Below are 26148 nucleotides of genomic sequence, written 5' to 3'. Positions count from 1 at the left end.
TTAATACGTCGAACAGATCTAACATAACCGGCGAAACCGGTTGGTTCTGAAAATATATATATGTATGTTGATCTAAATTAATATTACTTTCGAAATACTTTGTGAACACGACTCTTCAAACAATGTACATATCCTATAAGCTGCCAGTCTTTCGTATAAAATTTTTTTTTATTATACATAGAGATAAAATTTATATATATATATATTATTTTATCACAAATATCTTATATTTTTTATCAATTAATGTAAAAGGAAAACAAAACTTCAAATTCGCGAATCATTAAAACTGAATCGATTTTCTGATGCAAATTAATTCAGTAGCTATACTATTATGTAATTAATAAAAAATTTGTCTAGTTTGCAAACCAAGAGGATATCATTTTACGAGTCATCATCTACATGTGCGAAAATAAATTAGATAAAGCTGCATTTTTATTGTAAGTTTCTTGTGTAATTGATATTATTACTTTCAGCGAATTTTTTCTTAATACAACGCCACTGCACGCGACATTTTAACATAATGTAACTATGCGTTGTCCATATATAGGACACTTGCAACACTTGCAGCTCGAATACACGTACAGACAATTCTAGCGAACTATGCCGGATTAACAATTTGACGACAAGGTCAATTATGTTAGTCTGAACATATATTAATGAGCTAAACTCGTAAATTAGGCGACAGCCTGTGTGTAATAGGAGACGTGGGTTGCAACGTTTAAGATTAGAATTCGAAGCCAGTCTCGCTTTGCATATTATTGCGGGACAAGGATAAATTATTCTTCTCTAAGGTGCTCTCTCATTTTCTATAAATAATTTATATCGATCAGTAAATTAATATATATATATATATATATTGATTGTTATGAAATAAAAGATGAAATAGTTCATTACTATTTAATTAGAGAGTAATAATTTTTTCTCCTTCATCTGCATCCATTGTGCGAACAGATGACTGAGATACGTGAAAGTTTTCCCACAATGGATTTCACTACCAAAATGAAAGGGGAGAAGATTTCTATGCTTGATTTTTGCCGAGGTTGACGAAGAATATAGGAATATTCGTTATGCTAGGAACAATAAACACACATCTGGTGCATCGGTTTTATAGTTAAATATGAATATATATTATATATTTTTATATTAAGTACATGTATATACATGGTATACTCGATGTGCACATTGGCAAATCTACGAGACTCGTCTTACGTTATTTAATTCTCCTAAATTTTTAAGCTGCGCAAGGAATTAAGGAGTTGTTTCAGCTGTTTTTTTTTCTTTTTTTTTTTTTTAACGACTTGTAACATAAGAAACGCCGATCTTGCGTAATACTAATAATACATTGCGTACACGTGCGTATTAGGTCTCTGCCATATCGCGAGAGTTGAAATGTAATTCATGTGGAAAACAGTTATTTTCCACGTGAATTGCCGGAAACGATCGTTTCATTAGATGGAAATTACATTCATTTATATAAATTTTTCTCTTAGCTTATAAAATTATTGATTCCTAAATATGCATTTTTGTTATATTATGTTTTATGTGATTTGTATGACATAATTTATTTATCAATTCTTTATGTCGCGATGTCATTTATAAACTCATGGCATTTGATGACTTTGGTATATAAATTTATTTTTATACATCTTTCTAAAAATTTATGATGTTCAGAATTGAACGGCAATCTCTTACGTATGAATTGTTTCTTAATAAAATATCTAGGCGCGATATATCAGAAAATGATAGATTGCAATATTATCACACCCGTTAGTTAGCATGGCCGCTTAAAAGCATTTTATACGTTTACCTCTATAAAGCACGCGTGATATCAGTGTTTTTTATCGCGATTTAAGCACCAATAATCCATACTCTCCCCATATATTTATTGCAAATGTGGCTATCCGATTTCGATAAATTAATCAGCATGATTTACATAAATAAATGTCAGAATCAGACGGCCACATTTGAGCCGTCGAATGAAATGAAGAGGTATAAGTGTTGCGCTGAAAATAGCCCGATTTTAACATGAACGTCGATAATAAATAATCTTATTCATAATAAAAGAATAAGCAGGAAATATTACATTCATTATAACACACATTACATATTCTATTTGAATATGAAAGCAATTTATTATTATCCACATGTATATTTTTATTGCTTGAATAATTAATGCAATTTTTCAACATTGACATTAAGACCGGACTTAAGAACTTTATTTCGATTAAATCGCGCCATCATTCCGTCCAACGGCTCATCCAGCATCAGAATATTTTCTTAATCTATTCTAGCATCCGTCTAACTTCGCATCTTGAGAGCTCCTACCAGCATAACATTCCATCGCTCTCTGCAACCTCTCGAGATATTCTTGCAGAGCATCCTCTTGGTCCAAGTTTCTCGCCCCATCCGATCGCGCAAGGGATCGCTTTTGCACGAGGGCAGAGAGCATCAGGGTCACCACCGGTAACGTCATGCCCAAAAGGAAGGTCGGAGTCATGATGTTCTTCAGGCCATGCTTCGTGAAGCCGCGATACAACTCCGACCAGATACCATCGTCCTTTTCCTCTTCACGTTTTCCCAGCTTCCCATAGAGGTACGGCCGTATCTTACCGGTCGTGGCAATGTAATTGTAATAATGAGGATCGTAGGACTGCGCATACAGCTGCGAATAGTAGACATCCTTCTGAGACGGCGGATGATCGGCTTCGGGGAACCAGGGGCTCGCATCTTCGTAAGGAACCGGTGGATTACTGATGATGGGCGGTCCTCGATGAAAACCCGGCGGCTTCGTATAAATCACCTCGATCGGAGCCTTGGGCTTGAAAGGAACTGAGATATCCAGAAGGTGACATATCCCATTAAGAGAAAAAGATTCGTACAATATATCGCGATGCGTTAAGTGTATTCTATACGCGTGCCTGTTTTGCAACGCAAATGTGCGTTAATGCTTCAACTGCCGAGTACAAAAAAAAAGTATGCGTCATAAGATTTCTTCGAAAGGAAAAGTTGTAATTTGGTTGTCGGTTAAAATTATTATTAATTGTCTATAAGTTTTCTGTTGTTTTTTTTAGATGCTAGAATATGTTACGTATGCGATAGCTCGTAAATGATTATGCTATAAGAAGAAATGAGAATCATATATCTCTTTAGATGTTAATAATGATTTAGATGCGATCATTAGTAAATTGCGATTCATAAATTCACGCGAACGTAAGTGGATTTAAGAATGATATATTGCTAATGGAAAGTGCTTATTCACGATATTTCTTTTCGCATAAAATTACTAAAAATATATCGGAATAATACAACGTAACATAATACATCCGCATAATATAGTTATATAGTTAAAGGTCACTTCCATCAGATCAGTATTCTTGTACCTATTTCAGTACTCGTTAAAACATTATTATTCATTATCTGCAAATCAAAATAACTATGAATAATTCTTTAAGAATTTTTAAAAAAATTTCCTTTACAAAAGTGATTCTTTTATATTTAAATTAAATATAAAAAAATATTTTATAGTTAAAATAATTTATTCTAAATTTCATGAAAAATAATTTAAATGTAATATCTCCCTTTTTTCTCTTCCTCTCTCTCTCTCTCCCTTTGTCTTCTTCTTTATTCTCTGTCTCTCTAACAATAACTTTAAGATATAATTTTTTCATCCACAGAATTTTAATAAATTACTTGCGTAATGTTGATGCTTTCAGTTAAGTATTTTTTTTCCTTCTTATTAATGAAATATCGATTATTAAAAAAAACAAATAGTTCTAAATATAAAACAAGTTTGAATAACAATATTTTTATGCGAGTGATGTAATGTGCCGTTCAAGCAAAGTCGAATTAAATTCTCTTTTCAAAAAGGATGAAGCTTTTTATCTTGGGTCAACTAGCAAAAAATTGTTTTTCTGTCTCGTCATTCAAGGCTATCATCGCTTAAAATTATTCATATATTTTATATCATATATTTTCTTTTTCAGACTTACCTGCGATCGTTCCTTTGTACAATCCTGGTGCCAGCCTAGGTTGCGCAAAAGGAAACGGCTGTCCGCGAATTCTTCTCATCCTTTCTCTCCACATTGCTGGCGTTATATCGTTCCTGGTGTGAAAGCCGGGCATAAGCGGTACGGGCTGCATCATCCCATGTCCCAAGATAATTCCCGCGGGTGCCCTGATTACGGGCTGAATTGGAGGCGGTTGTCCCACATAGTCATAAGCCTGTCCGATAGGCGGTAACATCTGGCCCTGTGACACTAACTGATTTTGCGGCACTAGCTGATTCTGTGGTACTAGCTGGTTCTGCGACATTAGCTGGCCCTGCGGTACCAGTTGACCCTGATTCACTTGCGGTGTTGGTATCAGTTGTTGGTTTACCTGAGGAACTACCAACGACTGCTGTTGTTCCATTTGAGAGTTCAATGGCCGTTTAATATCGAACGTTGGTTCGATCATCCTTTTATTTTGACCGATGATCACATTCGAGGATCGAGACTGTGCGTTTGGCGAATTTTGGCTGCGGAGATAGTGTTCGAGAGATAAGCGGGACTCTTCGGGTGTTTTGGAATTTAGAAACGTGTTCAGCGCGAGCTCTGCTGAATTCTGATCGGAAGAAACCTGGAACTGGCGAGCGGAATGCATGTTTGTGTCGTTCGATCGGAAGGCTTGGACCGAGAATGAAGTTTGTTTTTGCAATTTATCAGTAAGAAGATTGTCAGGTTCCGTCACTTGATGTAGATTCTTGTCGACCTCGGATTCTACGATTGGATATAGTTTCTGGGAAGGCGATGATATTTCAGAGTTCGGGTAATCGAATGAGGCGTCATTCTTCCTGGCAGACTTTTCAGAAAGATTGCTCTCTTCGGCAATATACTCGGTGTATTCCGTGAACGGGTTTCCCTCGTAGTTGAGCTGGCCCTTCACCAGATTAATCGTAAGAACGAGAATCGCGATTCTGATCATGATCCTGAACAAGAAAAATAATTTTAAAGTGGCAAAATATGTACAAGATAAATAAATTCATATAAAACAATAATGTTTTTTGTCGCGGAAATAAGAATTATCTCGAATTGTGTTCTATCTCAGCGAACTTTCGGTCTGTAATGGTAATTTCTCGTAACGAATTTTAACGACTACGGTCGCGGTAAGAGTCGGATTCCCGCTATTCCAGCGGAACGAATGCGTGGGATTTTTAGTGTGTCGTAACGGAGAGAAGAGAAGAAAGGTGTTCACAAGATGCACTTCGCGCACGTAATCACGATTGTTTAAATGCTCATGTTCTCTTACGCGAACACTTCTTTGCTCTTATTTATTGCAACAAAACGAATATAAGCGGAACGACATGAGAAAACGCCTCCAGTCGTTCAAAATTCTTTGCCATTTTTTGCAGTATCTCATTTAGCTAAATTGATAGCTGTGACCTCATAATCGAAGAAATAGGAGTGAAATACAAATACGACAATGCCATTAAAATTTGCTGCACGTTCGCAATCACGATGACAGTGTAATACTTTCGTCGGTCAAGGCAAGACCAATAAATATAATTATAAAGGCAGACAAGCCTTTTTTATTATTTTTAATTTATTATAAAGGGAGACAAGCCCTTTTTATTATTTTTAATTTACAAATATTTAATTAATCTGATTCATACATTATATCATATTTTCAGCCGGAAATTTTGCAAGATTACTCTAGACTCTGAGACTTTTTCTTTCTAGATTTCTAAGACTTCAGCATAATTTTAAGAATTTATGGAGATATTAATAAGAAAATTAAAATGTATACTTGAGAATTTATAAAGAGGTAAGATATTGTCGAAAGTGATACTCGTCGAATTGATGTTTTACAGATCGGACTAGAATAATGGAATTATTGGGTCAGGAAGGCAAGGTTCAGCGCATCGAAAGTACTTGTATGTTAAAGCATGACCTCGAAATGGAAGGGAAAAGCCCCGTTCCGGGAGAGAGTGACAAGCGTGCTAACCACGTGCGTGCCAACACCTCAAGAAGAAATAGAGAGAGAGAAAGAGTATTTGGATCCAAAGTTACTCGACAATTTATTGGAAAGCGCGTGTGTTTGTCGCGTCATATTGGAGAGCGTGACGCTACACTTCTCGCGATGAATGTTTGGCGTATTTAATAAGGTAAGCTAAAGATTTCTTTTCTAGTTCGATAATTTTCTCTTCGTTCGATTTCTCTGAATTTAACAAACCCGCGTAGCCAATTTATTTCTCTACAGATCTCGTTAGCATGGATTACGATGCAAAATTATGTTTTTCTTTTATCTCCCTATCATTTATTCTACAATGATTTAACTGTATAATTCATATTAAGAATTTACTATATTTTAAGAATTAATTATAAATTTTCGCACACCGGTTGCAATCACATTCAAATGACAAGATAATTATAGATTATATAGATTTGAGCAATAGAAATTCCAATTATTCATATCCAGTTTTCCGAATTACGTATGTAGGCGAAGCGTGACAATTAAAAGTTGGCTCGCACGACAAGTCCACAGTTATTCATTAAATGAATCAAGCCATTATACGTGTGAAATTTTCAGTAAACTCGTTCAGTTCTAGTTACTATTTCTAGATTCTTGTTTGGTAATTATTTTAATAACGGAAATATAAAAAATACCGTAAAAATCATAATGAAAGAATGATTTTTCTCAAATCGATGATTCAATTCTGCTTCTTCCCATCATGTTACAATAAGATTATATGTATTTTATATGTATTTATTGGGATATTGCTGTGCACTGATAATTTAATTTGATACTGAGAGGAAAAGAATTTCTTATGCACACAGATATTCGCTCAAAAATTAATTTCTGATGCAAATTGTTTTTTGATTTTATACACGATTCCTGTTCTATGGGTTATTTTACGGCTTTCTAAAACCGTTAATTCCATTGGGAATTCAGTATTCGACCGATATTGAATGGTGCACTCAGCCACTTGAATTATTATGACTGACCTCAAATTCGGTCGCATCTATAAAACTTATCCCATTTGTATGTTTACATATTTATTTATCCTACTTTTAAATCTATTTCCATAGAACTGAGAATTTTTGTCCTATAAGTCATAATAATAATCTATACATACATTATGTATATACATACATAATATACTGTAAATATTTAAAATACTATTGAATCTTATAAACTTGAATATCTTAATTAATTAATATCTTTATTTAATATCTTTAGTTTCCCATATATCATTTATTTTATTTTATTTTATTTACATCTCTTGAATCAGACAAGAAGAATATTATTAGCAGAAAAAAAGTGATGAATTGAATAAATTTCAAATTATAGCTTAAGAGCAATTATTAAAATTAAAATGTACAATATAAAAACTAAAACGAATAAAGTTCTAAAGTAGATTACTTCGAAAAGGAAAAAGAATAAAAAATTGATATTTTCTTTAGGAAAAAGACCAAAAGATTTTAGTACTTTAGAGAATTAAAATTAGTACTTTAAAGAATTAAAAAGGATATTTTCATCTATATAACACAGTTGCTAAATTAGAAATTAATATTCTTTCATGATCTTTAATTTAATCCTAGAAAATTTCACAATTTCATGAATCAAACTTAATGCTAAAGATTTATTCGACACATTTTTAATACACTGTATTTAAAAGTATAATATTGCTGTTATCTTAATGCCACTAATTCAACACGAAATACTTAAAATGATTTGAATATACGGAATTACAAAATATTAATTTTATATCCGAATATTTTTTAAATAAAATTTGATTCGCGAATTTGATATGTAATGTATGCATACCGGATTTTAACTTCGATTACACTTTAGCAGGCATTTTAGTTAAGATGTAGCAGGTAGTATTTTGTATCTCAATTATTACATCGAATGTCGAAGATTAGAAATGCATAATAAATAACATATAAGCGAGTATCCGATTTATTTTACCGTTTTTGAATTTTAATGTTTGATTCTTGCTCTAGGCAATAAGTCACCTCGCGAACATGTTACTCACATTTATTATCTCGGATGCGATTAACTGATCACGCGATCGATCAGCTCGTCGATCGATCGTTGAACTTGATTTCGCCGATCTATCGGTATCTCTTTAAGTTTCTTGATCACGACCGCGCGCGAGGAGACGACGAGTCCCATCGGTTGGTGCAGCACCAGGAGCACTGAAATACAGGGACGAAGCAGCTGAGAAAGGCATTCACTCCGCTCCGGGAGTGAACTCCCTACCTTGACATCTTCAGCCACCGCCGGTTTACCTCGTCAATTGATTTACCTGACCACATTCGCCTGAAAGACGTCTCGTTACATACGAGAGAACCTGTTACACGCTGCACTGGCACAAAGGAATCAGCGACGAGTCATCGATTTATCCGAAAGCATTCTGCGATTCTACCTAATTTGAAGGCAAACTGGTCGATCAATATTTCCGGGAAAGAAGGATCGCAAAAGGTGAGCAGAAGTCCACGTGTGGGAGATGGATCTAGTTCGTCTCTCTCTCTCTTAGAACTACGAGTCTTTCTCTCTCTTAGAAATGTAAATAATGTGCGAAGGCGAAGGTCTCTTCGCATTCTTTGTTTTTTATAACAAGAGTTCCTCTTTTTTCTCAGAAAAAAAGAATCTGTAAGATGAATAAGTAAGATAAGAAAGTATTATTCAAAAGTTGAATAATTCAATTAATTGTTTAATAATAATATTAATTAATTTTCTAAAGTTCAATAATTTTTAAAATATTATTTCAATAATAATAAATTAATTAATCTTTTAAAATTAGTTAACGTTTGATTGAATTTTCTTTCAAAAAAATTCAATCTTAAAAAAAAATCTCAGAAAAATTGGTCTTTAAATTATTTCATTGTTTCAACTTTTGAGAAATTAACTATACTTTAGAACTTTAGAATTAATTATATACTGTTTATTATACTGTACTATTATATTTGCACTGAATCTTTTACTCGTTAGATTAAAAGATTTCTATTTTTTCTAAAAATTTAATTGAATTAAACTAGATATTTTTATTTTGACAGTATTAAGATTAATTATCTAAATGTACTAAGTTTTTTTTAATGATTATTGCAAATTAATATAATGCCATAAGCGAACGCAGTATTAGTGCAGTAAAATTAAAGTTCAAGTCTGATAGTCATCAATTGAATTAATTTCTCGGAAACTGAGCAAGCTGAGCTATCATGGTCTTCTGAATCGATGAGCCATATTGATATCATCTTCGGATCGATTCGCTAACCGGCAGTATGGGGAAGCTGGATGAGCACAGTATGTCGCGAGATCCGGTCAACGGCGGTGCCGTTGTTGCGCGAGGACAAACGACCGCAGATAGATTGTTTGCCGAAGGTCGCGAGCCGGATAACGGTTTTTGAACGGCTAAAGACCTACTTAGGGGCGCGGAGCTCGAGCTTGATTCGTCTTTTTGACCCCCCCACTGGAATCGATGGGCTCAGGTGGATCCGGCAATTTGTTTAGCCTCCATAAACGAACAGGGACAGATGCGAATTATCGTCGATGCAGAGGTCAAACCAATAGACTTTGTAACACAGGAGTGAGTTATCCACGTTGATTGCCAGTATCAAAGTATTACAAGCTATTTTGGATGAATCCGAATCCACTGATGTACGTAAATTCTTTTGGATTAAGATTTTACTTAAATGATACATCTCTGTGGATATTTCTATATCTGAATCCAGAAGATTAAACAGAAACCATGTATTATAATCTGAGGATAAGTGCAACATAGTGTATGGAATAATTTTAAATGTAAAGAAAAATATTTGTCAAAATTTTTTTTTTTAAATCGAGTGAAAAATATGATTTCATAACATGGTTTTCTTAAGCTTAATTCAAGTGCCTTTTATATGTAATCTTTTTCAATAACTTACTCTATGTATACTATCATTGCGGTAGAAGTAACTTATTTAAATGTTTATTTTTCCAAATTTTCGGATATTCAGTATTGAAATTCTATGCAATTATATCGCTAAACAAGATTTTTACCTGATGGAAGATAAAAGCGTCTTTTTCTTGCAAGAGCAGGGAAGACATTTATTTTCCTTGATGGACGACAATCTCGTTCCGCTTCCTTTTGCATGTGTAACAAGTGCCATACACCAGATAAGCAATCTGCATAGAGCGACTTTTCGCGATGATAAGTCGTAATTCCATCCTCTTCTCTCGCCCGGAGACTGGCGGCTCTCGTCATTATGAGACATGAAAAATTACAATCCCTGAAAGGGTGCAGTATAATATAAGATGGATTACTCTAGGATTATTCAGGCCGAGAGATGCAAACCGAGCACAGCTCGACACAAAGGTAACAAGAAGAAAACGTTGAAATTACCGTTCGCTAATCGTGCTCATCGTCTAGCCTCGATGCGGCGCACATCGCCACCGGGGATCCTTCAGCTCCGGAGACATGTTCTACAAGCGTCTTCCCGCGCAAACTTAAGCGCGCGTCCCTGTCTCGACGTTTGCGCGCGTCATTTCCCTGATTAATATATTTCAGATATTTGAAATTATATTTTTGTATCGAGATCACCCATCGTTACTCAATTTTACTGTAAATTCAAATGTACGTGCATACTTACAGAATTGCCGAAATGTCAGACCGTCACAAATTATCTGGACCTGCTGCGCCCGCGTCGCAGATTACGTCAGAATTGGTGCTTTATTTGGCAGTCATAAACAAGTAAGTGTAGTGTAGATTGTGATTTGTAATTTCGGTCAAGCGTTGTACGTAATTTAAAAAGCGAAAAAAGCTTTCGGGAATGTAGTCTTTCCTTTCAAATATAAGAATAGAGAACAGGAATCGTGGTTAATTAAGTTATAAAGGAAGATAAATATACATTCGTGACAACCTTTCTAATAGCGTTCTCGAGTGAAACAGGTTAGATCGCTCTGAGAGCAATTAAATCCAATTTGCCATGAATATATGTTCGATCAAAAATTGGTTTCAAATCTGTGTAATATAAATAAAATTTAAAATATTAATATAATATTAATAATATAAATGTATCGTTTTTAAAGAGTTTTACAAGATTTTTTGAAATGATTAATCGATCAAATACTTTTTGGAGAAAGATTTCATTGATTAATATAATAATCCAAGTATCTCTAGTAATCTAAGACGGAGATTTATGATGTTATTAATCATTCTCAAACTTGTTTGGCTTGAAAATGCTATAATTATGACGCGTTGATTGTTTAGGATTAAGATAAAGCACGCTAATCTATATTTATTACATATCTATGATTCAAACGCGTTTAAATGCGCTTAACTTCATATCGAAAGACTTTAGCATGAATTAATTACCACTAAAATGAAAGAAGTGGACGCGTCATCGATGCTGCATCCATTTTTGATGAGAAATTAAACGTACGATTCTGTGAGATGCGGATTAACTTGATCTTTAAAAAAATATCCGCGTTATATTTTGGTATCAGCTGTTGTAAATTTATTTTAATCAACCGTGCATTTGACCTCGCATTTAATTCAATTTTCCTTTTATTTAATTCACTCTTTCGAATGAAAGATCCATCCATCTTTCAAAGTAATCTCTTTCAACAGTAATGTAATACGATGTTGTAATTAATGTAATGTAATACTAATGCGATAAATATACTATGGATTTTTTTTGTGGAGCTCTCACATGTCGAAAGTTTTACTTTAGATAATACTATCATAAGACAGAGCGAGACCTTGAACTTTAGGATCATGCTCCCGCATTCATTTCACATTCATTTGTAACGCGTCATTGCTTCGCTACAAATATGTATTTATATATATATATTCCACAGGTAAAAGAGTAATCTACAGGTGTGACTGCGTGTTTATCGTAGACACATGATTTGTAATTGTAATCGTAGATAAATTATCCATATGCATGTGTTACATTTACATATTTTACCGTCCATATCATTGCACAAACGTCTTATCATAATTAATTCCAATGGGAATCATGAAATATAATTGAATGAAATATACTATTAAATATAATTGAATCTGATTCCAATTGAACTATATAACTATAATTATATAAGATTCATATTTATTCTAATTAAATTCTAGCTTCGAATTAGGATCAGATTCTCTCCTCTGAAGAGAATAAAATTAATTAAAATCAAGATAGAAATCGTTAATTATGTTTTATAGGATTATACTGCTACGCATAAAAATACGACGTAAGTCTCGATAAAGGAAAGCGTGAGAGCGAAACCTGTTTCCATTCTTGCCGAAGGAAATCTCGGTGTGGGTGTACCAAAGTTGATTAATCGTCGTCTCATCGGTGCACTTGCACGCAAGCAGCTGTTCGCGAGTACATTCGTTCGGATGCTGTTATGCAACATGTGGCATGCGGCTTTCGATATATCTATGCAAGCGTACGAGAGGACTGCGACAGGGTCGCGAACTTCACGCCGGCGATTATTTCGGGCGATTAAACTAATCAAGCCGCTACAGATAGGTCTGCTCATTTTAGCTGCTTTCTTGGGCTCATTTTAGCTTTCTTGATATATATATATATAAACTTTTTTTATAGACGTGAGGAATGTAAGAACGTGGGAACTAAAGAGATTTGACAGATGTGATATTTACATCTCATTTCTATTTAAAGTGATTTATTCAGTTAAAGAGGATATTTCTTTAAATTATATTTTTAAATGGCTACACATAATATCATATATATGTATATGTATAGCAATAATTTTTATGCAAAATATGTAAATATTTTGTACGCGTGTGGTTTAAGCACTCGTGCAACTTTTTATGTAAATTTTAATGATTTATTTGTTTTTATCTGTTTTTGTAAAACTTGCTTATTCAAACATCTTCATTTCTCGCATATGTTAACTGTTTTTTTAACCTAATTACGTAGTGTACAAGAAATTATTATATATATTCTAATTAAATGAATATTCTAATGAAAAATAATTCTCGTAGAAGATAACATTCGATCCTTTGGTGTATATACAATGAGATATAATGCTATCTATATTTTGGCATTGAAGATTTAAGATTATATTCTACAATGGAATATTAAAGTCATTTTGCACGCCAGAAAAAAATTTGAATGTATTTATGTGATTTTAAAGTAGCTTAAAATGAATCAATGAAAACAACAATGAATGGATCCATAATTTCATTATTTTGATATATCGCATGAAATATTGAGATAGTACATGAAATCTTTTAAATACAGTAAAAAAATAAAAGTAAATATTTTTTTAAATTTAAATTTAAGTAGTTTAGAAAATAAAAATAATTCTTTTTAATTTAATTGAGAGGAATTTTATTAAAACGTAAGGAAAGCGAAATAACATAACTCTTAAATTAAATTTTGATTAAGTTTAAAAATATTTAATTCATCTGCTCCAAACGTCATACTTTTTATTTTCTATTGAGAGAAAGTCACCACAAATTGCAAATTGTAAATATTTTCTTTATTATTATTATCCAAGATAGCAAAAATAGTTATTTTAACATTGTTTTAATATAATTTAACGTCGAAATGACTATTTTTGCTACCTATTATATTTAGTACGATGAGAATTTGTATTTCGTTTTGCGTTGGCTAACATTCTCGTGTCAAGACTCCAATTAATTTTTTACTTATTCATTTATGCGTTCATTTAGTACACTTGTATTAAAAGCTCTTCCTCCATTCTCCACATATTCAGTAATATTCGGTGCACATGTACTAGGTATTTGCGCTCATCCGGTGCATTTACATCGCATATATGCTATTACATCATTACACTGACATCTTCACTGATATTTAGATAATTAGTCATAATATAAACAATAATTATATTTTAAAAAAATATTATAGTGTAAGAAATCAGTATAAAAATTTAATACGTTTTATTTTTGGAATACATACAACTCTAGCAACTTTTTATAACTATCACAAATAATGTTGTTCGATCATTTAATATTTTATAGCTTTAGTTAGCTACAGTATAAAACTCAAATTTTACTTCGCGCGAAATGAGTGTCTGCATGTGTGCATCAGCTATTAAGTAATAATGACAATAGAGGAGATAGACATCTGTTATGTTTAAAGCCTCACGGTTGTTAAGTGGGGGGATTAACTTCATATACATTGGTGTTTAGCATAGTGCTTGAACATGTGCAGCGGTGTGATATGCAAGTATGATTTTGACACTGCGTATATAAATAATGGTAACCACGAGGTCTCCATAGAGCTCCGTTTTTTTCGTTGAAATTAAATCGAAATATTTGTTTCAGAAACTGTCCAAATATATTCGTAATCAAACGACTGAAAAACGAGGAGAGAACACAGTCCACAGCCGAGCAGTTACATAAGCTTCTACGGAGATAGAGATTCCGACAGTACCTCAAGTCAGCGAAAAAAGTGTATCGCTTGCAATAATCACAACAGCACGGACAAAATTATGGGAGTGTGGTAAAAAAAAGTTGCATGCACAATACGCAACTTATAATCTATACATGATATCGGCGAAAAGATACGAGCAATACATCATCGCAATACATCTACGAGATATCGCTGTCGCGATGTTCGATGTACCTGTCAACTGCATGCGTCTACGTAATGCACGTGCACGGAATCTATCCCGCCGCCCGACCCGGACGGATTCGGCGCTACTGCGAATGATACCAGCTCACTCGCGAGCGAGTTAGCCAACCAAGCAGTCAGCCAGTCAGTCGGCGACATAAAGAGCGACCGCGGGAGCGCCAGTCAACAATCGGACGCGGTAGCGAACATCGCCGAAATGGCTCGCGATGACGGTGAGCGGCCGACGACGGCTGCATCGACGACTGCATCGACAACTGCATCGACAGCCGCATCGACGACCGACGACGAACCGAGCAGAACGACCATCATCACGTGGAATCGCTGTAAGGAGCTGCTGCTCGACTTTCACTTGAATGCCGATCGGATATTTTACCGGTGAGTGTGCGGAAGTACGCATAGTCGTGTCCCCCTTTTCCCGCTTCTGGCCCGGAAGCCTGCAATAGGGGGTTTCCCGCACCCCATCGCTGGATTCCCGACTACCATCCATGTAGATAGAAATGCATTGTTTATTTGCTTTCCATGTTGTTTGCGGAGCTTCGAGAGGGCTTCTCTATTTATTTCTTGCACTCTCAATTCTGAATCTCTCTCGTTTCTTTTCTTCCATTTCGAGAATTCAAAGGATGTGTTAGCGGAATAAAAAGAGTAGTCACGAAACGAATTCTCGGTTGGATGCACCCAGCGTGCCGTGAGCTGCTCGTTTGCACGTTCTCTGTGGTTGGAATAAAATAAATATATATTCAGGGAGTTCTCTCTCTTTTTCTCATGTAGAGGAAGAAATAATAAACTAGGATATAGAAAGTAGAAATAAAATAAAAAAAAAGAAGAAAGTGAATAATAGTTGAATATGAAGGAATATTTTCATAAAAATTTATAAAAAGGCAAATGAAAAAACCACCGGCGTTGAAAAACGATGCAACCTCATATAAAAATCTATTATTATATATTTAGAATAACATATGATTTTGCCAGAAAGAACAAAGGATGCTTGAGCTAAGAACTCAATACCAAAAAAAAAACGCAAACGTTTCGATCCTTTCTGGATCCTTTTCAATGTCGATCGTAGAAAAACACAATTCAAAAATATACAAAAAAACATAATCAGCGCAATGTCAAATGTAAAATGTCGAATCACTGATCGTTGTTATCTATCCAATCACTTTTGAATATTTTGTACGTTTGATTTCAAATAAACTTTTTACGTTAAAATATTTGTATAACTAAGAATACGTATATAACTAAAAACTAAGAAATTTATTAGAAAAAGATATCTAATATGATAAAAATTGAAAACTTTGCCGAAGAGATCAACGTTCAATCAGATCGGCAGAAGAATTCATGAATAATAAATGACAGATCGTCAGTCAGATAGATCGTCTCAAATAGGAAAATTCCTTATGTATGCAGTTCCTTATATTTATACAACATGCATCGAAAGGAAATTTTTTTAGTCTTTTAAATTATTCGAAATGGATAGCTATCTGCCTATCACATTTTATCTTGCATGATCTATACGTTTAATATCTTCTCTAGCGTATTTTCTTTGAGAAGACATTTAATTATTCAAACAAATTTTCAGTTAATCTAGATTAATGTTTAATCAATTCAATCCAAGTCACTGCGTAACAGAATTAATCAGCGTCGAGATATATAATGCAAAAGCTAATTTGCATGTGTATTTCTGTTTTCCTGTAGCGTCTTTTCTTTGTTTACAATAGATTAACAAAAGATAAACGATGCTTTGAGATAGACGAGATTGAATTAAAGAGAGAAAGAGAGAGACCTTCCACAAGAAACAGAAAGAATCTTGATAAAGTCAAAGGTTTCGCTTTCACTCCGCGAAGGTTTCTTTAATCCTTTGTTTGCTATATCTTCTCTATAATGCGATGCAATGCTATGCATTTTATGCGATGCCACAAACGATCAATAAGTTTTTGTCAGTTTAATATTATGAGAAACAATTATGTATTCTGAAAGCATTTTCTAATGATATATGAACAACATACAATTCTTTAAAATTATAATGTAGCATTATATATGCATCAAAAGTATATAATTTAATAATTATAGACTTAGAGACTAATAATTATATAATCTGAGACTTAGAAGTATATAAGAAGTATATAAAGTATGGAAATATATAATAACAAAATATTTTATATGAAAGATAGATAAAAAACGGTCGAGATATCTTAATTTCGTATCAAGAGAAAACAGTAATTACGATAAAGTTATACGCTATTATCGTAAATAAATGAAAGTATTTTGATAAGTATTTACGATGCGTTGTACATCTGCTGCGTTATCGATTTTAAGACGGCCACAAGTGTGATTTCAAATTCTTATCATTACTAATTCGCGATTCGGAGGAAATCTGAAAAACAAAGAAAAAAATTTACCTCAAGTTTATCAAAACAAGATACTTTTAAGAATTATCGAATAATTAAATTATATTATTATGTATAATTACAAATTTATAATTATATCTTACAATTATAACTTGAGGTAATTCTCTCTTTTTTTCTTTCTCCTTTATTATTTGTCTGAATAAATCAAATTTTATATTTAGAAAGCATTAGAAAAATTATTTCCATTAGAAAATTATGTCTAATATATTATGATTATGTCCAACTGTCAAAGACTCGAATGCTTTTTCGCATTATGTCATTACAAGTCTCTTTCTCGAGTCATCGAGATAATCAGTTCCAAATGGAAGAAATAGATGACATCGTCACGTATATTAACTGTTACTAGGTTAGTAAGCTGGTTTCAACCAATTTTCGCAACGTCACAGTAAGATCGCAGTGCTTGATTATTCACATTCTTCATTGTCAATCAAATAAATTTCATGGAAATAAAGTTCCGTTAAGTAAATTGTTTTGTGAAAATTAAAATTAAAATTTAATCATTTCTTTAGAACTGAACTTTTCAAGGCCTTGCTAATTAATATTACTATAATCTTTGAATCCTGAACAGGAACATTACAGAAAGAGAGAGAACAATAAAATTGTGCATTTGTAGTAAAAATTATATATAAATTATTATAAAATTTTAAATATGAGAAGAAATGTAGTTAAATAGTTAGGAGTATTATAAAAAATACAAAAGAATTAAAAATTTATATACATACCAAAATATTTCTAAACACGATGTTATTTTATGGAATTTTAAAATTTATTAATTTTTAAAATTTAAAACAGATTAGCATCTCTGTTCTTTCGAAAGCTATTTGTAAACAAATGTTTATCGAATTAATGATTATATGAAGATATATTGCAGTATCATCTTAATAATGGCCCTTAATATGTGTAGATAATTTTGTTTTCTAATTTATCGTAAAGATTTATCAAGTATTCTTCTTCTGTAATATATATATATATATATATATATATATATATATATATATATATATTTTTTTTTTGTTTTTATTTTTTCATTATATTAATACTTCATGTTTTTTATACTTATACAATATATCCGTAGGATTACGAAAACTATTAATTTTTAACGTATTTCAAGTAATTATGGAAACTATTAATTTGTAACGTATGTCGTATTATATAATTCTTCAAGTGCGTCTTGTGCAAATTTCTTGTTTGTGATGTTGCATGTCTGAGAAAATCAAAGATCTCATTTATAAGCAGCGCAAAAACAATCTAAAAAACTCTATCGATTTTCGTGTCAAAGAGTATTTTTTTCCTTCGTCTCTATTTAATGATTAATTAATAGCTTAAGTGACTTGAATGATAGTTGACATGGTAAGAAAGAAATTAAGTCTCATCTCGAGAAAATTTGTTTGCGTGTGACCCTGAAATCATCTTGAATGCATCTAGTTAGCAATTAGCTGCACAACTAGAAACAGGTTTCAAAGTCTATGATTTCAAATGGCCCTGGAAAATATTTTCCGCAAATTAATAAAAATACAATATCTGTATAAATTTATCAATATCTATAAAATCTATCTAATTTAATGAAAATTTTTAACTAATTATTATAAATGTATGTACTCTCTAAAAGTAAATCAGTGTATTATCGCTCAAAAACAGTAAATAGTCACAGATTATACAGTAGTTATAAGTATAGCACTGTAAATCAGTGATATTTTATTGAAAGAATCAGTTAATAATTTTGACTGTTTCAATCAGTAATATTTCTCAATATCAGTAATATTTCTTTCTATCGTCAGTAATATTAAACTATAATTCATCTCTTCATAATATTTATTAAGTCGTCAGACATTTATTTGTCCGACTTATATAAGATCGATTTAATACCTGAAGTCTCTCTTGAGATTGTATCAGAAATTAAATCGAAGTAATACTTCTAATTTTATCTGTCGCTCTTTCCAAACTTTATATAATTCTTATGACTAAAACTAAATACGAGAGAGCGATCAACGATAGCGGTAAACGAACGAACTAGCGATTACTGGTTTTACAATGAAATTTACTGGTTTTATAGTGAATTTTATTTTAACTGACCATAATCAGTGAGATATAAAATAAAATAACAAAAAAAATAAGCATTTCCACTATGGAAAATCAGTAAAATACTCACTGATTCTCAGTGAAATCTTATTTTACTGTTTAAATTAGTGATATTTTCACTAATTCACTTTTAGCGAGTATATTTTTCCCAATAAAAATTAGCAGAAATATCAAAATGTTGAATTGAATTGCAAATAAATTAATATATATCAATTCTGACGATGGGACATTTGTATTTTTGTTTCTTTATCTTCTATCTTATTTATGTGATTCAGAGATCATTGTCATCGACCTCAACTTATCGATTACCATTGTCTCTCTCACGATCATATGATCACGGATTGAATTTATATGATTTAATATATAAGATACCTGGGGCTGGCGTTGCATTCAGTTTTAATATTTTCAATGGATATAATGAAGTCGATCTTTATCGAATTAATTTTTATTTATTTAGTTATTCTCTTTTATTTTTTGTATATTTAATATTAACACGTTTAATATTGGTTTATATCTTTTATTTACTTTTTATTTAATTTCATCTTTTAATCTTTTTGTTACCTTTGTTTTCGTGTGTCTTCTTCAGGATCGGATTTAGTCTTATTTATGTGATTCAGAGATCATTGTCATCGACCTCAACTTATCGATTACCATTGTCTCTCTCACGATCATATGATCACGGATTGAATTTATATGATTTAATATAAGGTACCTGGGGTTGGCGTTGCATTCAGTTTTAATCTCTTTCAATGGATACAATGAAGTCGATCTTTATCGAATTAATTTTTATTTATTTAGTTATTCTCTTTTATTTTTTGTATATTTAATATTAACACGTTTAATATTGGTTTATATCTTTTATTTAATTTACTTTTTATTTAATTTCATCTTTTAATCTTTTTGTTACCCTTGTTTTCGTGTGTCTTCTTCAGGATCGGATTTAGTATAGCTACAAAGCCATGGCTTTGGATACTCATGACCCTTTGTCTAAACCTCGTTTGTGGCTTGGGATTATTACTCTGGAAGGAGGAGATTGACGAGATTGAACTCTACCTGCCAACGGATTCTGTAATTCGCAAGGATGCTTTGTGGGTAAAGGAGCACTTTCGGGACGATCTCAGATCTGAAAGCATCATAATCGTTGCCCCCAACATACTGGATCCCGAAGTGCTGCGATCGGTACATAGGCGATCATGAATTATACGAGTATCAACGAAGGTTCTTTTCTATTAATGCACAATTCTTTTCGCGATAATTAAATCAATTATTTTACATTTGTTTATAAAATTTCCGTGAGAAAACAATTTTTATTAGGCTTTTAGTTGTTTAAAAATCGACCAGCAAAAAAAAGAGTCTAATTTATCATCACAGATTGTATTTTTTTGTATATATATTTTTAAAAATAAGATTCGCTATATATATACACATTACATCAAAATCATTAGTATGTAATGTATATAATTAATCTAACATTAATTAACATTGATGCTCATAAGCCTTTTTATGTTGTATATCATAAGCGTTTTTACGTTGTATGTTTCATAAGGATTTGTTACGTGGCATAAGTATACTTTTTAAATATTTATTTAAATATGCATTTTTTTATAGACATTCTTTATAAAGACTACAAAGATCACAAAGTATGTATATTATTTCGATTATATTTCGATCGTAATGGTTGACTTTTTAATTATAGATTCAAGATATCGAGAGAGATGTGAAAAGCATAGTCGTAAAAAATAACACTTGGAAAGATGTGTGTGCTGGGTAAATATTTTTTTATTATACGTACGATTTTTTCTTAAATGTATGAAAATTAATTTCAAATAAATTTACTGCATTTGCATTATATTCCAGCTACTTTACATGGTTTCAAGAAGATGATAAATGGGAAACTATGGATAAAACCGATTTCCCCGAAGGATATCTGCCTATTATAAATGAGACGATGGGAAAAGACCCTTGTATTTACAAAACACTCTTGAAATTATGGCAGAAAAACGGTAACGAAAGTATTGAAAAATTAACGAAAAAAGAGATACTTAGGGACATTTCCATGACTTTGCAAAATACGTGAGTTGCTGAAACTTTACGTAATTATATTAAAATTGATACGATTAAATCATTCAAGATCTTCGCATAAAATTTAATATAAGCATACAAATTATATATAGCATATAAATATATAGCATATTACTTTTAATGTCGATTCAATTATATTTCAATTAGATTTTATTTTGCATTTTTTCTAAATTTTATTTCGAAATATGCTAATAGTTAATAGCACGTGCGCATATACACATATACACACATATTTTTTATTTATTTCTGATGCAGTAATTAATTTTACACAGGAATACCAAAGATATATTATCCGATATCGCGCCATTATTGGGAGGTATCGAATATGACGCGAACGGCAAGGTGAAGGGCGCAAAGGCGACATTAATGTACTGGTTGCTGAAAAAAAGTAATCCACACTCACCAGAATGGGAGACTGAGTTCATTGAGAGAGTACTACATTCGAATCGCACCTTACCACCGGGCATGGAGATCTATGCGGTGACACTGCGCAGCTACCAGGACATACTGCACGAGGTGATCAACAGCAACGTGACCGTGTTATTTTGCGGCATATCGCTGATCCTGATCTATGTAATCGTGATGATTGGTCGATGCAATGTGATTCATCAACGGATATATCTTTCTCTCATGGGCATCTCCGTGGTTGGTCAAGCTATCCTGTCGTCCTACGGAGTCTGTTATTACATGGGGTTTTTCTATGGACCCGTACACCCGGTTCTGCCATTTCTGTTGCTCGGCATTGGCGTCGACGACATGTTTGTCATCATGCAGAACCTCGAGATTATGTCGGAAACGGACAAGTCCTCGGATATTTCTACCCGTATCGCGAAGTCTATTCAAATATCAGGTGCGACAAAAAGAAATAGAAATAATACGCGTTATCGTTTATTGAATTGTGTATTAAAAATATATAGGGTGTCCCAAAAGACCGGTCGAATATTTCATAAACTATGCACTTTAGAAAGAAATGTTTCAGACAAAAGTTGTATGGCTTGAAGGGGGCCATCAGATAGTGGCAAATGATTTGACATGGGAGAGTCATTTGAAAGTCACGTGAAGATCACCGTCAATTTCTTAAATGGAACCCCCTATTTTTTATTACATATTCGTGTAGCTTAAGCTATAAAATATTCGACCAGTCCGGGACTTTTGGGACACTCTGTATGTTTAAAAACTTAGAAAATAGAAGCTTATATTACTACGAACTTATGGGTGCAAATGCTTTAGATGAATTAATAGAATCCATCATTAAAGTAGGATATCCTAAATAATTCAATAAATAATCAATAAATAATTCAATAAATAATTCAATTGATATTTTTGCTCACGTTTACAGGTATGTCCATTACCGTTACATCTTTCACCAACATGGTAGCTTTCGCTATCGGCATGACGACGGTCTTGCCTTTCTTAAAATCCTTCTGTATGTTCGCCGCAATGGGTATATTGTTTCTTTACATCTACGAGATCACATTCTTCGTCAGCTGTCTGGTATTCGATGAAAGACGATTGGCAGCGAAGAAAGACGGTTGTTGTTGCCGACCACGTCCCAATTGGAGACAGAATGAATGCAGTAAACAAAACTTTCAGAGGTCCATCTTCGAAAAATACGTCGGACCTTACATGATGAAAACATCTGTGAAAACGATTATTCTGCTAGTCACCGCTTCTTTGTTAGGCATCAATGTGTGGGCGATATTTCAATTAACTCAGAACTTTGATCCACTTGTGTATCTGAATCAGGAATCTTACCCTATACAGTTTCACAATAAATTAAAGGAATACTTTCCCAAGAACGGTAAACATGTCAACATATACTTGACGGGTGTAAATTATTACGAGGATCATCAAGCGCTGGTTCAGTTGGCGGACATTCTCATGCAAAATCCGTACATCAATAATCATACTCTCGACCCATGGTTTATGGCGTACCAAAAATGGTTGAACAAAACCAACAAAGGTAATTTAACTGACGCATAGTAAAATGATGTAAGATTTGACTATCAAACCACGAGATATAAAAATATAATCATGCGAGAAAAAATTAAATTATAATAAAATACATCTAATTTTTTATTATCTTTCATTAGCACGAAATGTAGAGGACAAAGATGAATATTACAATCATCTCACGGAATTTCTCTTGTTCTCTGTAAAGGGCCGAGCATATATCCAGGATATGAAATTCAGCAAATTACCCTTTAATGACTATAATATCACAGTATGTAAAAATCCTTTAATGACTATAATATCACAGTATGTAAAAAATAACGATATATTTTTATACGCTTGCAAATGTTTGTGAAATATATTTTTTCATACGGGAAAAACGCATGACAATTTCAGACAACGCAGATTCCAGTGCAACATATCCCCATAAGCACGACATCCGATCAAATAAAGGCTATGCAATCGCTGAGAAACGGCATAAAATGCGTGAATTTTACTGAAGGATACGAGTATATTGCGATTTATTCGTTGGATTATATAACATGGGCATCGAATAAGGTAAATAAATTGTTGCAAAATTTTTTATCTCATTAATCAAATATTTTGTGGATTAATCAATCTGCGCAGATTATCGGTGAAGAATTAATCAGGAACTTGAGTCTGGAGATTGTGGCGGTAGGATTAGTAACGTTAGTGTTACTTAGGAATTTAATTACAACGTTTTGGGTAATATGTTGCGTGTTTTTCACACTCATCGATCTTCTGGGTTCGATGTACTTCCTAGGATTGACCGTCGAAATCTCGTCGACCATTATGATCTTGCTTTGCGCAGGATTGGCAGTTGATTATGCTTCACATATTGGACTAGAGTTCATACGCTCGAGCGGCAGTAAACAAGGTCATTAATAATCATAATTTCCTATTATAATAATAATAGGAATATGTATGTATTGAGAGTAAAAGCATATTTTTATTTCATATAAAATTTTTTAATATAAAATTTATTCAAATTAATTATAGATTATATGATTAAAAATTTATTTCTTTAAATATAGATATTATTTAAATTTATTAAACATTGAATAAAATTAATATTTCTTATAAAGAAAATGCAATGTCCGTTAGAGAGATTAAGAAACATTACTTTTTATCTTTTAGAACGCGCATTGACAACGCTCAGTGTTATTGGACCGGCAGTATTTAACGGTGGTTTGAGCACATTCATCGCCTTTGTCCTGTTAGGTTTTAGCAAAGCTTACGTTTTCATGACTTTCTTTAAGGTATAAATCATGCTCATTAAAAATACAATTGTCGCGAAATAAACTGAGATGCAATAATCTCGTATTTATTCCAGCTATTCACATCAGTAGTGCTGTTTGGTTTGTTTCACGGGTTGCTATTTCTGCCCGTAATATTGAGTTTGGCGGGACCCGGCGAAAGAAAGCAACCTAGTACGATAAAAGATCAGAGTATACACCATAACGGCTACTTTACCGTCCGTCTATCCCAAAATGAAAAAGGTAATACCTTTAAGATATAACCTTTAATATATTATTAAGCATCTTTTCTTTTTTTATGTAAAGAACAAAAATAGATTTTTCTTTTTCTTTTGTAGATATAGAAGAAACGCTTGCTAAATGATAATTAGCAATGCTTTAAGAGGCTGCTTTAGGTAAAACATTTTCTAGGTAATTTTATAGTGCTGGAATTTACATGGAACATATGCATATATGTTACATTTTATGGAACATATGCATATATGTTACATTGAGATATAACATATGCGTCTGACTCTCTTTTTTTTCTTTATTTCTTATGTCTTTGGACTCTTTTATATATACAAAAAAGAAAAGCACTAAGTAAAGATATGTTTTATACAAAGTTGGAAATTATCTATTTCGCTTGTTTGTAACTACTGTCCATCCATCAGCTTCCTGTTCACTTTTATCCACATCCATATCCTCATCCGAGCTGCTATCTTGTTTTACTGGCAGAGAACGAGTAGCTCGAGTAGGTCGTTCACAAGTAAACCAAGACTGTAACGGTGGTAATTTTTCAAGTTCCACTTTGGCTGTAGATTCATTACCTTCTATGCAAAATCGATAAAATCTTAATAATTCTTCTGCTACTTGTACAGTACTATTATCTTCCAGTATCGTGTTAAGTTGTTCATCCATATAATCCTCTATTTCGGCAGCAATCTGATCACTGGTCAATCCCTCTATAGAATAATTCAATGCAATTCAATACAATTTATAATGTTATTCTTGTATAATAAGAAATAGTAAAAGCAACTAACCATTCATATACAATACTTCTGTTATATACGGACAAAATTCTATTGCTCTTTCTACTGAGCCCATGCCATGTTCTACTGCCAACTAAAAATGGATAAAGTTTTATCATAAGTCATAAGTTTTATCACAGGTCCTAGAACTTCCAGCTCATCTCGAGCTACACATTATGATATATTTTTTACATTTAAAAAGAGCAAAATTAAAAAGATTGTTTTCTACATTACACCTCTTTAAAATTAAAGAATTTTATGCTTATATAAAACTTAATAAGAAAATGAGGATAAAAATAAGCACTGTGTAAAAAGTGCAATTGCAACAAAAAAATTATGCTTCAAATATAACAAAAAATTATTCTTGTTAACGTTAACATAAGATTATAAAGATTATAGGAGCTCACCTTTAAAGCTGTCCAGTTGCTAAAAATACGTTGAGTAACCGATAAGAAAAATGATTTGGTGTGCTCCATTTTTAGGTTAACTTAAATACCTCAAAATGCATAGGTCACCTGCTTTCGGTCTATTAGATACAAATTCATATTTGTATACAATTAATATAATTAATATGAGAAAATTAAAATTGATTACAAAAATAAAACTGATGACGAAAAGCGAAAAGTAGACTCTATATTAAAGTTGTTACAAATGACATATTACTTACTCGTAGCGCGTGCTACAAACTAACCTAGCTTTACGAAATCTGTAAAACCAAGTAAGGTTAGATGTTAGATTAGTATTGTTAAGGCCGGATCTA

General features: G+C 32.5%; 3 protein-coding genes and 1 long non-coding RNA gene across 8 annotated transcripts; 1 reads left to right on the top strand and 3 right to left on the bottom strand.

The window, feature by feature from the left end:
- Positions 1-1279: 1279 nt before the first annotated feature.
- Positions 1280-8215, bottom strand: LOC105257105. The gene is made up of 3 exons (XM_025409070.1): positions 8112-8215; positions 3990-4969; positions 1280-2829 (listed from the first exon to the last, which is right to left on the bottom strand). The coding sequence occupies exons 1-3, from the start codon at positions 8213-8215 to the stop codon at positions 2288-2290; spliced, it is 1626 nt and encodes a 541-aa protein (XP_025264855.1). The 3' UTR covers positions 1280-2287.
- A 1741-nt stretch (positions 8216-9956) lies between these two features.
- Positions 9957-14645, bottom strand: LOC109610411. Its single transcript, XR_002192823.2, has 4 exons — positions 14574-14645; positions 10614-10691; positions 10367-10513; positions 9957-10253 (listed from the first exon to the last, which is right to left on the bottom strand). It is a non-coding gene; the product is annotated as an uncharacterized LOC109610411 (long non-coding RNA).
- On the top strand, positions 10647-24898 carry LOC105257106 (patched domain-containing protein 3). 4 transcript variants are annotated; one of them, XM_025409069.1, is made up of 13 exons: positions 10647-10714; positions 14273-14957; positions 19999-20245; positions 20763-20833; positions 20924-21139; positions 21421-21998; positions 22488-23111; positions 23242-23372; positions 23498-23659; positions 23729-23999; positions 24260-24381; positions 24456-24621; positions 24717-24898. In XM_025409069.1, the coding sequence occupies exons 2-13, from the start codon at positions 14779-14781 to the stop codon at positions 24740-24742; spliced, it is 2793 nt and encodes a 930-aa protein (XP_025264854.1). In that variant the 5' UTR covers positions 10647-10714; positions 14273-14778; the 3' UTR covers positions 24743-24898. The 4 variants fall into 4 exon arrangements, with proteins under 4 accessions (XP_025264854.1, XP_011265804.1, XP_019884888.1 ...); XM_011267502.3 differs by lacking the exon at positions 10647-10714 and adding an exon at positions 14112-14174; XM_020029329.2 differs by lacking the exons at positions 10647-10714; positions 19999-20245 and having other exon boundaries at positions 14830-14957.
- Positions 24899-24952: 54 nt separating this feature from the next.
- Positions 24953-26094, bottom strand: LOC105257104. 2 transcript variants are annotated; one of them, XM_011267497.2, is made up of 4 exons: positions 26056-26094; positions 25796-25914; positions 25401-25482; positions 24953-25322 (listed from the first exon to the last, which is right to left on the bottom strand). In XM_011267497.2, the coding sequence occupies exons 2-4, from the start codon at positions 25862-25864 to the stop codon at positions 24991-24993; spliced, it is 483 nt and encodes a 160-aa protein (XP_011265799.1). In that variant the 5' UTR covers positions 25865-25914; positions 26056-26094; the 3' UTR covers positions 24953-24990. The 2 variants fall into 2 exon arrangements, with proteins under 2 accessions (XP_011265799.1, XP_011265798.1); XM_011267496.2 differs by having other exon boundaries at positions 25796-26083.
- Between the last annotated feature and the right edge of the window lie 54 nt (positions 26095-26148).

Source organism: Camponotus floridanus, unplaced genomic scaffold, assembly GCF_003227725.1.
Source record: "Camponotus floridanus strain SB8 unplaced genomic scaffold, Cflo_v7.5 scaffold24, whole genome shotgun sequence".
Classification (NCBI taxonomy): domain Eukaryota; kingdom Metazoa; phylum Arthropoda; class Insecta; order Hymenoptera; family Formicidae; genus Camponotus; species Camponotus floridanus.
The sequence above is the reverse complement of the archived record's forward strand: the minus strand, read 5'-3'. Positions and strand labels throughout refer to the sequence as shown.

Bases quoted from the DNA above. Each gene is read 5' to 3' on its own strand.
- LOC105257106 (XM_025409069.1), top strand. From the start codon at position 14,779: ATGGCTCGCGATGACGGTGAGCGGCCGACGACGGCTGCATCGACGACT. The intron at 20,834-20,923 runs GTAAATATTTTT...ATTATATTCCAG, and splicing joins TGGAAAGATGTGTGTGCTGG to CTACTTTACATGGTTTCAAG. The intron at 23,660-23,728 runs GTAAATAAATTG...CAATCTGCGCAG, and splicing joins TAACATGGGCATCGAATAAG to ATTATCGGTGAAGAATTAAT.
- LOC105257104 (XM_011267497.2), bottom strand. From the start codon at position 25,864: ATGGAGCACACCAAATCATTTTTCTTATCGGTTACTCAACGTATTTTT. The intron at 25,483-25,795 runs GTGAGCTCCTAT...ATCCATTTTTAG, and splicing joins GCAACTGGACAGCTTTAAAG to TTGGCAGTAGAACATGGCAT. The intron at 25,323-25,400 runs GTTAGTTGCTTT...ATTATTCTATAG, and splicing joins AGAAGTATTGTATATGAATG to AGGGATTGACCAGTGATCAG.
- LOC105257105 (XM_025409070.1), bottom strand. From the start codon at position 8,215: ATGCCTTTCTCAGCTGCTTCGTCCCTGTATTTCAGTGCTCCTGGTGCT. The intron at 4,970-8,111 runs AAGAGATACCGA...ATTTTTCTTGTT, and splicing joins GGTCGTGATCAAGAAACTTA to CAGGATCATGATCAGAATCG. The intron at 2,830-3,989 runs GTAAGTCTGAAA...TGGATATCTCAG, and splicing joins GTACAAAGGAACGATCGCAG to TTCCTTTCAAGCCCAAGGCT.